Source organism: Stomoxys calcitrans, chromosome 3 (genome assembly GCF_963082655.1).
Source record: "Stomoxys calcitrans chromosome 3, idStoCalc2.1, whole genome shotgun sequence".
Taxonomy (NCBI): Eukaryota; Metazoa; Arthropoda; class Insecta; order Diptera; family Muscidae; genus Stomoxys; species Stomoxys calcitrans.
The window spans coordinates 58793794-58808233 of NC_081554.1; the positions used below are offsets into that span (position 1 = coordinate 58793794).

At 37.3% G+C, this 14440-nt stretch overlaps 2 protein-coding genes across 2 annotated transcripts; one reads left to right on the forward strand and one right to left on the reverse strand.

The window, feature by feature from the left end:
* Nucleotides 1-419: 419 nt before the first annotated feature.
* On the forward strand, nucleotides 420-5337 carry LOC106081743 (ubiquinone biosynthesis O-methyltransferase, mitochondrial). The gene is made up of 5 exons (XM_013243922.2): nucleotides 420-569; nucleotides 633-845; nucleotides 903-1284; nucleotides 1459-1618; nucleotides 5117-5337. Exons 1-5 carry the CDS (start codon nucleotides 520-522, stop codon nucleotides 5227-5229), a joined length of 918 nt encoding a protein of 305 aa, XP_013099376.2. The 5' UTR covers nucleotides 420-519; the 3' UTR covers nucleotides 5230-5337.
* A 5694-nt stretch (nucleotides 5338-11031) lies between these two features.
* On the reverse strand, nucleotides 11032-11890 carry LOC106081745 (M-phase phosphoprotein 6). The gene has a single exon (XM_013243924.2). The coding sequence runs from the start codon at nucleotides 11754-11756 to the stop codon at nucleotides 11202-11204; it is 555 nt and encodes a 184-aa protein (XP_013099378.1). The 5' UTR covers nucleotides 11757-11890; the 3' UTR covers nucleotides 11032-11201.
* Nucleotides 11891-14440: the final 2550 nt, after the last annotated feature.

A 14440-nucleotide genomic window follows, 5' to 3' on the forward strand; every position in this document is an offset into this window, starting at 1 on the left:
TTAGAAACATACATTTTAGTCGTAAAATGTATGGACCAATCTGCGTTGAAGGATAGTATCGGAGTCGAAAAAGAAGCTCTCTGAAGAGGTTGGCATAGTTAAGCGTAACAAAATTCAACGATCACGTTGGCTAGGTATGATATCGGAACTGAACATGCTGGTTCACTCTCTTGGAAATAAATTTCTTCTTTCGAATAGAAGATCAAACGCTCGATAACGTTCAACTAAATATGTATATATGAAAGTTCTCCACTTTATCTTATACACACATTTTTTTGAGCGTAATACATTTTTTAAAATTTTATTTCATATTTAGTCGAATTGTAATATTTACATTTCAATTGGATATTTACAAGCGTAAAGCATTTGTATTTAATGAATGCAAGTAATATACATACACATATAAACTATTAAAACTGGATTTCAATCTGGTTACAAACCATCTGTGTTGAACAAGTCAACGTAGTGATTAACGGATAATTTTCAAAACACTTTTGTTTCAGCACCCGTCACAATAACATGATTGTTCAGCGTCAGCTTTTAAAGTTTCTTGCTCAGGCCCCGAACAGGTAGGCATATTATATAGTTGTTAAAAAGCTATATGGAAAAATTCTCTGGCTTCCAATCTTTAGCTGTATTCCCAACAAATCCTGGGCCACTATTGGTGTGCGGTGTTTGCAAACAAAAGAAAATCCTACATCGTCATCATTGGATAGGTCAACAGTAAAGACCTTTACTCTAAGTGATCAAACTAAGAGCGAAGTGAAACATCATGCAAGCTTAGCCAATTATTGGTGGGATCCTCTAGGTCCCATAAAAGCTTTGCACGCCTTAAACAAACTCAGGTGAGCCGTAAAATGTTTAAAATTTTAATTTACTTATTAAAGTATCACCATTTCCAGGATACCATTCATATGTGAGGGTCTGAAGAGCCAGCACAAGATATCTTCTGAACTCATTAATACAACACAGATGTTAAAAAATCAAAACATTTTGGAAATAGGCTGTGGTGGAGGCATTCTAACCGAGAGCTTGGCCCGCATAGGCTCTTCTGTAACAGCCTTGGATTTGAGTGAAGATTTAATTGCATTGGCTCGTCATCACTTGGCTTTGGAACAAAACCAAGGGCTAGTTGATCGAGTCCAATACAAAATTGAACCCATAGAACACCATGCCAGTTATAGAAAAAATTATTATGATGCTGTAGTTATTTCGGAAGTCTTGGAACATGTGGATGAAAATGATAAAATTGAATTTCTGAGGGCAAGTGTAGAAACTTTAAAGGTAACTTATACAATACTAAAACCCCGGTTTACACTGCTCATTAAATCCGGATTTAAGGCCCTCGTCAACTGATTTTATAAAGGAAAAATTAATAATCGAGCCATTAAATCCGGATTTAGAGATTTTATTAAATTTATTTCTTAATGTTAAATTCTTTACTCCATCTGCTTACAGCCAGGAGGATCCATGTTCATAACCACATTAAACAAAACCATTTCGATGTGGGTTGTTGGCGTTTTGATAGGTGAATATATTTTACGTGCTATTCCAATTGGAACTCATCATTATGGAAAAATGATATCGCCGGAGTATGTTCGACACATTTTAAATACCCGTAAGTAGCATTTAAACCACTTAGGAAAGGCAAAAGTCGGGGGTTGCCGACTGTATAATACCCTACACCTACCCTATATGTACAAAGTGGGTGCTACATCCAATTTTGAACCAATTTTGATGAAACTCGGCGGATGTTTTCAAATGGGTTATTAAAAAATCCGTATCAAATTTCCACCAAAATTGATCAAACTGTAATAACTACGGTTGACAAATGACAACATTATTCCAAATTACCCAAAATCTGTCGAACATCTATATGATAACCATATCTAAAACCGATTTCGACCAAACTTCTTAAATATTGTGGTAGTCGTCGAGGAAATCTTTGTGAAAAATTTTGAAAATTTGTTTATTAAATGTCCTTGCTGTGGCTCTAGAAGTGAAAATCGGGCGATATACATATATGGCAGCTATATCTAAATCTGGACCGATTTTAATGAAATTCTTCAGTAATGTCGAAAGTCATAAGAAAATCTTTCATGTTAAATTTCGAAAGAATCGGTCAACGAATGAGTAGTTTATTGCAATTTTTCTCAAAATCGGACGAACTTATACATGGGAGCTATATCTTAATATTGACCGATTTGAAGCAAACTTCTTGGATATTGTAGTAGTCGTTGAGGAAAGCGTTGTACAAAATATTAGCAAATTTGGTCAATAAATGCGCTTGCAGTGGCTCTAAAAGTGAAAATCGGGTGATATACATATATGGCAGCTATATCTAGATCTGGACCGATTTCTATAAAATTCACCAGTAATGTCGAAAGTCATAAGAAAATCTGCCATGCTAAATTTCGAAAGAATCAGTCAACAAGTGAGCATTTTATTGCAATATTTCTCAAAATCGGACGAACATATATATGGGAGCTATATCTAGATCTGTACCAATTTCGACCAAACTTTTCAGATATTATGGAAGTCATCGAAGAAAGCGTTGTACAAAATGTTGACAAAATTGGTCAATAAATGCGCTTGCAGTAGCTCTAAAAGTGAAAATCGGGCGATATACATATATGGCAGCTATATCTAAATCTGAACCGATTTCTATGATATTCACCAGTAATGTCGAGAGTCATAAGAAAATCCGCCATGCTAAATATCGAAAGGATCGGTTAACAAATGAACACTTTATTACAATATTTCTCAAAATCGGACGAACATATATATGGGAACGATATCTAAATCTGAACCGATTTCTAACAAAATTCTTAGATATTGTAGTAATCGTCGAGGAAAGCGTTGTACAAAATGTCGGCAAGATTGGTGAATAAATACGCTTGCAGTGGCCCTAGAAGTGAAAATCGGACAATATATTTACATATATGGTAACTATATCTAAATCTGAACCGATTTCTATGAAATCAAGAGAAAATCCTTTCTGCCAAATTTCGAGAGAATCGGTTAACAAATGACCATTTTATTGCATTATTACCGCAAATTGGATGTGTGAGAAGTTTGCCCCTGCTCGGTTCATGGGCAAAATTTTACTGTACTCCCAAATGCCTTTCTTTTGAGTCCTATATAACCATTTTTCAAATATTTCCTGTATATGGGGTAGTTCGGGGATGGGGTGGCCACCCAGACACTTGGCCTTTAAAGTAAATATAAGCTTCGTGCTCTACTTTCAAATACATTTTATATGAGCCCCATATTGGCATGATTGGTAAATAAGTTCTGTTTTAGGGTGGACTGGACCCCAGGGTCTTTGTCCCAAAAATGAGTATCAATTTCGTTCTCTACTCCCAAATAGCTTTTACAGAAGTCACATATTGCAATGGTCGGTAAATATGTCCTATTAGGCAGGTATTTTGGGGTGTGGCGACTCCCAAACACATGACTCTTCAATTGTATATCAAATTCGTTTTCTTTTCTCAAGCACCTTTCGTTTGAGTCCTATATTGTCGTGATTGGTCTATTTATTCATTTGCCGGGTTTTGGCGTATCCCCAAACACTTGGCTCCAAAATTGGATATCAGATTAGTTTTCTACTCTTAATATCTTTCATTTGAGTCCCATATTGTCATAATGGGTCAATGAACCTATTTGACGTATTTTTAGAAAAAAAAAAAATAAAAATTTGATACCCATATTTGCTTATCGGCCAACTTTAGATTTTGGTTGGTGTTTTTACGGCATGGGGGAGAGTCCCCCTTCAGATATCAAAAAATTATATAGCCTATGTTTCCTTCCAGGCCAACCTACACAATCTGTGAAAATTTTAAGAAAATCGGTTTAGCCGTTTTTAGTCTGCGCAACAAGCAAACAAACCGAGCCCCATATACTCATAATTGGTTAATATGCCCATTTGGCGCGTGGGGGGGGGGGGGCGTATGACCCCATATACTTCATTCTGATTTTGTGTCTTAGATTCGTAATCTACTCCCGAATATCTTTCATTTGAGCCCCATATTGATATGAACGTTCAATTATTCTGCTTGGAGGAGTTTTGGGGTTAGGGCGACTTCCTGGGTACTTGGGCCCAATTTTTAATACAATATTCCCATTCTACTCTTCAATACCTTGATACCCATACTATCATATTCACTTAAATGGTCTTAGTTGTCTAAATTTTAAACCTATTCGCACGAAATTTAGTATGAAGTGTTTTATTATCCCCTGCCAAATTTCATCAAAATCGGTTCAAATTTAGATATAGCTCCCGTACAAAGATATTAGCCGAAGTTGAATCATGGGGCTATTGTTTCTGTAGGTTGAAAACTATAATGGGAATTATATCCAAAGCTGATCCGATTTTGATAAAATTTGACATAGACTTTAAGTAGGCCCTTATAAAGGTGTAAATCGGGCGAATAATATATATGGGAGCTATATCTAAATCTGAACCGATTTTTACCAAAATTGTAGTGTTTGTCTTTGGGCTTAAAAAGAGATACATGCAAATGTTCGTGATGATTGAATAACAACTGCGATCTCCACTTTTGTTAGAAAAAAACGACAGACTATCAGCACAGAAAGGATATGCGGACAGACGGACATGGCCGAATCAGCAGGAATATCTGAGTTGAACTACAGATTTTATCACAGCCACAGTAGTGGCGTACCCTGCACCACTACTGTTTAGTGGTTCTCTAATCGATTTCATATAAGATACTTAACTGGTTTCTCTAGAAAGCACTACATCTAATTTTGAACGTCATTACGACTCGGGTTATCGTTAACCGGTCGCCATAATAACTCGTATTTTGCTTATTGAGTCGGAGGGTGTGTGTTTCAAAAAACACTTTTTTGTATTTTGGGACACTCATATATAAATATTGACGAAAATTCTGGGGGGCTACAGATTCTCTGGGGTGATTAAGTCCCCAACCACCCGGGACCCTTAGCTACACCAATGGTTGTAACATATTGTAACGCTAATAATAGCCATTATTAGCCCTCCCCCCCCCCCACCCAAGCCCCTAGCTACGCCATTGGTTGTAACACATTGTAACGCTAATAATACACTAATTAATTTGTTTTTTTGTTTTGTTTTCAGTGAACTGTGATACTGTACTCGTAAAAGGTAGCTCATATAATTTTTTGCGTAACTATTGGAGTTGGACAAATACTACGTCACTGTTTTATGCCCTGCATGCTGTAAAAAAATAACCTCTTGTCAATTGTAAGAAATTATGGAGGTGGATAATCAACTGGTTAATGAAGTACAATAAAAAATTATAATTTATATAATGTGCAATAAATTTTTATTATACAAAATATTACGAACCTTTAATAAATTCAAATTAATTTTTTTTTCAGATGTTAATGTTATAAAATAATATTATTTGTTAATAATCGTGACGAATAATCTGAATCGGTACACAGAAAGAAAAAATTTCCTGATATTGATGATTTTGTCATAACATTTCATAACATTAATGAGAATTTTAATAAGATTTAAGAAAAAATTTCATAAAATTAATAATAATTTCTATTATATTCATGAAACCCTGTTCTACTGTCTATGAAGGTTTTCATTACATTTATAAACAAGTAAAAGCGTGCTAAGTACGGCCGGGCCGAATTTTGGGAATCCACCTCCATGGATTCTCCTAAAATCGGTTTATAAGTGAGCTATATCAGGTTATAAACCGATTTAGACCGTACTTGGCACAGTTGTTGAGAGTCATAGCAGAACTCTATTTGCAAAATTTTAGTCAAATCGGACAAAAATTGCGGCTTGTAAGGGCTCAAGAAGTCAAATCGGAAAATTGGTTTATATGGGAGCTATATCAGGTTATAGACCGATTAAGACTCTAATTGGCACAGTTGCAGGAAGTCATAACAGAACACCACATGCAAAATTGTTGTTTAGAGTCATAGCAGAACACTATGTGCAAAATTTCAGCCAAATCGGACAAAAATTGCGGAGGAGTCAAATCGGGAAATCGGTTTATATGGGAGCTATATCAGGTTATAGACCGATTAAGACGGTAATTGGCACAGTTGTAGGAAGACATAACAGAACACCACTAGACAAAATTTCAGCCAAATCGGACACACATTGCGGTTTGCAAGGGCTCAAGAAGTCAAATCGGAAAATCGGTTTAAATGGAAGCTATATCAGGTTATAGACCGATTTAGACAGTACTTGGTACAGTTGTTGGAAGGCACAAAGAAACACTATGTGCACAATTTCGGCTTGTAAGGGCTCAAGAAGTCAAATCGGGAAATCGGTTAGTATGGGAGCTATATCAGGTTATAGACCGATTTGGACGGTTTTTGGCACAGTGGTTAGAAGTCACAACGAAACACTATGTACACAATTTCATCCAAATCGGAAAAAATTGAGGTATCCAGGGCCTCAAGAAGTCAAATCGTTAGATCGGTTTATATGGGAGCTATATCAGGTTAAAGATTGATTTGGACGGTACTTGAGAGAGTTGTTGGAAGTCATAACAAAACACTTTGTAGAAATTTTCAGCCAAATCGGATGAAAAATTAGGCTTCCAGGGGCTCAAAGAAGTCAAATCGGAAGATCGATTTATATGGGAGCTATATCAGGTTTTTTACCAATTTGGACGTTTCTCGGTACAGTAGTTAAAAGTCATAACAGAACACTATGTTCTTAATTTCAGCCAAATCGGATCAAAATTGAGGCGTCCAGGGGCTTAAGAAGTCAAATCATGAGATTGGTTTATATGGGAGCTATATCTAAATCTGAACCCATATGGGCCATTTGCAATCCCCAACAAACTTCTTCAATATTAAGTATCTGGGCAAAATTTCAAGCGGCTAGCTTTACCCGTTCGACCGCTATCGTGATGTTGGACGGACATGGCTAGAATGTCGAGACGATCCAGAATATATATACTTTAAGGGGTTCCAGATCAATATTTCGAAGTGTTACAAAGGGAATGACTAGATTAGTATACCCCCATCTTATGGTGGTGGCTATAAAACGAACAAGAAAAAGCGTGCTAAGTTCGCCAAGGCCGTATCTTATATACCGTCCACCATGGATCGCAAACAAAGGATAAAAGAACAGAATTGCTATGCTATTCAAGGTATGGTCCGTTTTAGACCATAATTGAATTTAATTTTGGAGACCAAAGTAGAATTCATTGGGTAAAATTTTAGCCAATTCGAACGAGAATTGTGCCCTTTGGGGGCTCAAGAAGTAAAATAGGGCGATCGATTTATGTGGGAGCTGTATCAGGTTATTGACCGATTCAGACCATATTTAACACATGTTGAAGGTCATGGGAGATGCAGTGGTACAATTTTCAGCCAAATCGGATAAGAATTGCGTCCTCTAGAGGCTCAAGAATTCGAGATAGCAGATCGGTTTATATGACAGCTATATCAAAACATGGACCGATATGCCCCATTTACAATCCCAACCGACCTACTCTACTAAAAAGTGTTTGTGCAAAATTTCAGGCGCCTAGCTTTACTCCTTCGAAAGTTAGTGCGGACAAAAATTGCGGCTTATAAGAACTCAAGAAGTCAAATCGGGAGATCGCTTTATATGAGAACTATATCAGGTTATAGAACAACTTAGACCCAACTAGGCAGATTTGTTGGAAGTCATAACAAAACTCTACATACTAAATTTCAGCCAAATCGGACAAAAATTGGGGCTTGTAAGGGCTAAAGAAGTCAAACCGCGAGATCGGTTTTTACGAGGGCTATATCAGGTTATTGACCGATTTGGACAGTACTAAGTACAATTATTGAAAGTAATAACAGAACACTACATGCAAAATTTCAAGAAGTCAAATCGGAAGATCGGTTTATATGGGGGCTATATCAGGTTATTGACCGATTTGGACCGTACTATGCACAATTATTAGAAGTCACAACAGAACATTACATGCAAAATTTCAGCCAAATCGAACAATTTTTGTGGCTTCCAGGAGCTCAAGAAGTTAAATCGTGAGATCGGTTTATATGGAAGCTATATCAGGTTCTAGACCGATTCGGACCGTAGTTGACACAGTTGTTGGAAGTCAAAACGGAACACAACAAGCAAAATTTCAGCCAAATCGGATGAAAATTGCAGCTTCCTGGAGGTCAATAAGTCAAATCTGGAGATCGGCTTATATGGGAGCTATATCTAAATCTCAACCAATATGGCAAATTTGCCATCCCCAACGATCTACATCGATACTAAGTATCTGTGCACAATATTTATATATATGTATATACTTTATGGGGTCTTAAACGAATATTTCGAGGTATAACAAACGGAATGAATAGATTAGTATACCTCCATCCTATGGTGGTGAGTATAAAAAAGATATTGTGCCACTGTTACCTTTTTTTGTGTAAATTTTGATGGTCTATCAATGGCTTCGCTTTGCATATGTACCAAGTTTTTACTCTCAAATTCCCCATACAGGCGATAGTCTTTTCGGGTGCTCCTAGAACATAAAAATGTGTTATTATATTATCGAATTCTATGAAATATCTCGTTTCCTCAGATTTATTTCATGTTGGAAAACTTTGTTTGGCACAAAAAACACTATATTAACCACAGTACTTACATTTTGCACTTTTCACTTCACTGCAAAGTTAAAAACACCCAATAGCTTTAAGATTTTACGTAGAATGAATGACGCAGAAATCTAACGGTGCATGTTGTACATTGTTGTAATGTAAAACATGCATGTTGGTATGCGTGTGTGTGCGTGCGCTTTTTCATTATTTCTTTTGCACACAAGTAAGCATGTGTGCAAAAACGTAAACAAACAAACAAACGAGAAATAATCACAAAATGCTGAACCTCTTTCAAGTTGTCCAGTAAGTAGTTTACTTGAACTTGACTTGGAAAATTCCCCCATCACTTTTTAATAAATGGGACAATTTTCATTGTATACCTATGTGAATATATTTCAATAACATACTTTTTATGTTTAAGGTAAAAATTATAATATTTTAAAAATTTACTTGACAATTTTCATTGTATACCCATGTGGACATACCTTTTATTTTATGGTAAAAATTATTGATATTATAAAATTTTTTTTTTACATGTATGAAACAAATTTCTTCTTCCCTTGTTCTTCCGAATGAAAGTGTTGGTTCTTCCTGTCTGGGTAAACCATTCAAATAACTTGTTGATATGTGTGTATTTTTACACAGTTTACTACGATTTGCTATGTCAATTCCGCCGTATAACTCAACAGAAATTCATTCTACACCGATATGAACGAATTACTTCATAGTCTCAGGACGTCGAACGTACGACAACCAGAAGAAGCGGACTGGTCGGGCTTCAAGGACCAAATCGAAGGTGTATTCCGATGACAACACGGCATGGGATAACTATGAACTCAGCTGCTCCATATACATAGTAGTTGCAAATGCAGTCGTGGAGAATCATCGGGTTGAATGTCTCAGTGAGATGACAAAGCGAGTTATTAGCGCCATAACGTTTCCGTAGCGATCATTCCTATGGACCGGAACAAGCTTTGTTCGCATATTGAGCTTAACGAGGATCGCCACTTCCACATAAGATCAAATTTTACCCTACCCAAGTCTTAAGTTTAGCAAGTGAATTTGATGAACTGTGCCGAACCAACCCTAGCAGCCCAAAGATAAATGAATTTAACCAGGATACTAACAAAATTGCTCGGTGTACACAAGCGAAAAAGATGAAGCATAACAGAAGCTGCAATACAGACACACATTCCAATAAACTTCGGTCGACAATAAGATCTCTCAACGACCCGCCGATAGCCTTTAATAGGCAATAAACTCCCGACTCGAAACGGGTTGCAGGCCTTTTTGACAAACATTCCTCTGGGATCTGGAGACATTTTTCAGGAATCATAACCTAGCAATCTCCCCCGACAAAATCACCAGCAACACTGTTCACCACCTGGAAGAGTGATGCGAAAGAAGTGCTCAAGGTCATGGTCGCTGAACAACGAATTCTGAATGTAAAACATCCAAAGGCAAAAAAAAACAACAAGGCCTTAACTGTTCAGCCGGCAGCACTTAGGGATTGGACAAAGACTATTAACAACCTGTGTTATAAGGTGACTGCCCAACGGGTGCACAGCGATTGTTGTTGTTGTAGCAGTGTTGTACACTGAGGCGTCAGACCTTGCCGATGAAGGAATCCATCGGGTCAATCCGGTACGAACAACAAGCTGCCATGGGATAGTAATACAACCGGCTGCTGCGATAGTGAACAGCTTCATTGTGGGCCACGGCGGTGGTGAAATCTGCAAACCTATCAAAATTGCCATTAAGAACCATCAACAGATGACAAACATTGACCATCCACACGAGAAGACCAAAATCCTTAAGTTATGTTACATTGTGAACTTCTACCTAAACCAAATTTCTTAAGTTTCCACCAGAGGAATTCAACGAATTGGAACCCCCTTCTCAGGGATAAGAATATTTGGATGTTTGAAGGCTCAACGCGGGCTCGCATAACATCTACTATGATGCTGTTATCATTACTAATGACGAAAAAGCTCGGAAGACCGCAACTACTCTGGCCCAATTGAGATCCGGATGGTTTACCAAAGTGAATTCGTATCGTTCGAGGTTAGACTATACTATCCCAGATATTCGCCCTACATGCAACACAGGACCCCATAAAATGAATATGCTGTTTACATACCCAGCGAAACGAACAAACTTAACTGCCGTGTCAGGCCCCAAATAGAGCATAGGTAGAGTTTGAACAGCGTCGTAGATATTACCCCACCTGGGAAACTCCCAGTTTATGGTAAAATAAGTAATTTTGATGTCTGATTGTTTAAATACTATATTTTTTTAGTAAAGTAAATTCAAAACTAATTAGTTATATTAACTAACATTATATGTATGTACATTTTCGGGTCAGTTCTTGATCTACATTTCAACTAAGCCACTTGAGATTATGAATCAAACATAGTCCCATAATTAATAGCGTGTGGTGAAGAATATTGTTGGTTTTAATTAATTTTCTTTTACGATAATAAAATATGATATTTTAACATATTATTGTCCCATAGTCGTTTCCAAGGGTCGAAAAGGAAGGATAAACTAAAATATGTAATGGTTACAAGTTAAACATTTTTAAGTCTAAATGAAAACTAAAGCGCTTAACGAACAATGTGACTTTTAAAAACTAAATACTAATTATCATCTGCATCTTTGGGTTTCATAAATTTCCCTTTGTTGTTGTTGTTGTCCCCTTTCATCCTCTTCGCCGATCCATGATGTGAATTGTTCTTGGACTCTCTGCCATCATTTATGTGCCTTTTGTTGCCATTAACCTTTTTGTACTTATTAAATTTATTTTCCATTGTTCTCCCTGGCCCTGCCGTCGGCATGGTCTTGTTGACATGATAGAATTTAGCCATATCCTCCGTTGATACTTCAGCAGGTTGATCTTTGCGTTCAGCACCTGCCTTTTCCTCTCTTTCCAATTCTAAAAGTCGTTCAATTTCAGGATTCATACCACGAAAGCTTAGGCGGCCCTCAATCAGATTCTCGCAATGTACAAAACTTGGTTCAATTATAAAGTTTGATTTACTATTTAACATTCGTTCGGTAATTTCATTGGAATACATTTCACGTCCTTCGGCAGCTTCAATTTCTTTGTCAACTTTTGCTTTGGTACGCTGCATAAATTTCATTTCCAATATGCCCTTGGAGAGTCGTGGTTTATTGCCTTGTCTATGTGCCATTTTTCAATTTTTCTTTTTTTTAATTATTTAAAAATAACTAAGAGTTTTTAGATTTTACACAAAATCTATCAGATAATGCGGTTCGCGTGGTACTTGAGGATAGTATATCAAAACAAAAAAGAGAACAAAGATCACAGAGCCGAACAACATCAACGGCTGCGTGTGTCTTCACTTTTGTTAATTCAAGGTAGATTAAAAACTTGATGTCCAACAAATACAACTCTGATTACCGTATCCAGGCAGACCTTGGTACAATAAGAAGGTTAACTCACAAGGCAGATTTAAAATATTTGGTCTCACGCGAACAGCTGTTAACAGCCGGCCAGGTTTGACGGTATTAAGATGGCAGATTTTTGTTTCCTTTTTTTTGTTATCTTCTTTTTCGCATATTCTCTGCTTATGTACGTATACACACGCACACAAATTTCTTTGTGTTTGTTGACATAACGTCGATCAGCTTGAAGACAAGATGGTAGATTGCATCATATGATTTGTGGTTGTTGTACAAATGAGACCACCTTTAATTGTTGCGCCATGGTAAAAAACGTCGGCAAAACGTTGACGAAAAATAGGCGCAAAAGTAAGCTGTTCAGCTTTTCAAGCGGAATGCTTTCGAACTCCATATAACAAAAACGTCGACGAAACGTTGGTTAAAAATAGATGGAAAAGTAGTACTTTGCTTATAGTGCGGTAAATGACAAAAAAAAGCAAATTGGCAACACTTGAAACCATTGCCGGCACATTTTTGTATGTTTTATTGATTTCAATGGTTCTTTATTTTGTTTGTTTCTCTTTCGAGACGAGCTCAATGATCGGAGATGCAAATGGAAAAGGAAAGCCAAAGATAGCAACACACACCAACCACTATGGGACGCGTTTCGTCTTTGGTTAGAAGACTTCTCAACCATATTAGGTGTGATGGCTTCAAGGCTCGTGCGCTGGTATGTTGTATTTGAATTGTATTAATAGCGAAATCACATCTATGATAAATTACGACATTAACCACGCTCGACAATGTTGTGTGCGCGATGTCAGGGCGTTAGTAGGTCCCCATATTGACACTATTGTGAATATCATGATGTTCATTTGGTTGGCAACGCGGCCGAAACAGCTGGCCACAGATTGGAATTGATATATGTCAGGTCGCTTGGGGCCAAATATCAAAAATAAGGGAAAAAGCGAAAGGAAAAAGCCATATTAGGAAATTTAGGGAAAATGGCCGATTTCCTGGGCTTTTCCCTTTCTTTTGGATCTGGATATTGGAGCTGGCTGGATGGAGAGGAAAGAGTTTGTCTGCGAGAGATTGGAGAAGAAAGTTTTTTCTGCAAGTGTCTGCGGTTAAGTGGAATGCCCGGTGCCACAAAGCAGTGTGAACCACTTTTACCTTAATATAAACGCTATGAACAAAAAAAAAAGGAAAAGAGAAAATAAAACACCAGTGGTAGCGAAAGAGTTTTTTTTTGCCGTGAATTTGTGTTCAAGAAAATTTGCATTTTTGGCTACAACCTAAATTAATTAATCAACTACAAATAAGAAAGAAAAACACAAGGCTAAAATCTACATGCCGAATAATCTTAAAAGCTACGTGTCAATTAATCTTGAAAAACTACATGCGAATTAATCCTAAAAACTACGTGCATCAGGAAGTTACAACCTAAAAACTATATGAGATTAAAACTTACCAACTAAACAGAGTGTAACTTGCAAACTAAATAGAGTGTAACTTACAAACTAAATAGAGTTTAACTTACAAACTAAATAGAGCTTAACCTACAAATAAAAAAAAAGGCTTAACCTACAAACTGAATTGGATTTATAGCCTAAATAGAGAGTCTGGAAAATATATGAAGTATAAGCAAAATAAGGAATAATTACAATACACCTATCGTCGGTCATCAGCCACGCCCAGTCACCATCGCCACTCCAATCAACGTGGGAGCTCCTGATGCTTGCAACCTCCCCGGGTTGCAAGGGTAAATGCCGGACTCCGGACCAAAACGGACGACCTATAAAGACAGACCTTTTTTTTTACAGTAAATACTTACATATATAAATATATTTGTGCCCAATACTATCTAGATATATATATATATATATTAATTTTCTTTTTTTACCTGGGGGAGACAAGAAGGGTTATCTGTCCCAACTTAAATTTAGTGAGTTCCGTTTTAGAGGAACCGTAGGCGCTAGGATCAGAGCTCTAATCCGGGTAGGTCCTCAATACGTTGATCAGGGAGCTTTTGCCCGTTAGGTGGGGATATCAGCTTGTCAAACCTAAAAGGAGAAAAAGGAATTGATTGAAAGAAAACAGAAAAGGCGGAATATATTCATATAGACAACACGGACGGACAGAACCAACTTCCGACGTTTATACGCGGACGGACATCAGCGGCAGCCCGGCCGAAGCAAACCGGGAACCTTACTTCAGCGGATAGAAAAGATCGGATCGAAGGCGAACGGTGGATGTCATTGTTGGAATTCTATTTAAGATTTCTTTGTACTTGTGACAATAAAGAGGGCAGTTTTATAACGTTTGGAATACGGAATTAGAAATGTGTTTGGCTTAGGCCGATTTTAGGAAGGTGGTAGGGAGCGTGTAAGAGGTAAGTAGGGGTACCGATGTTGGGATACCTAGGGCATGGTGTAGGTATCATGGTGAAGCCCGATCGTGGCTTCTGTGGGAG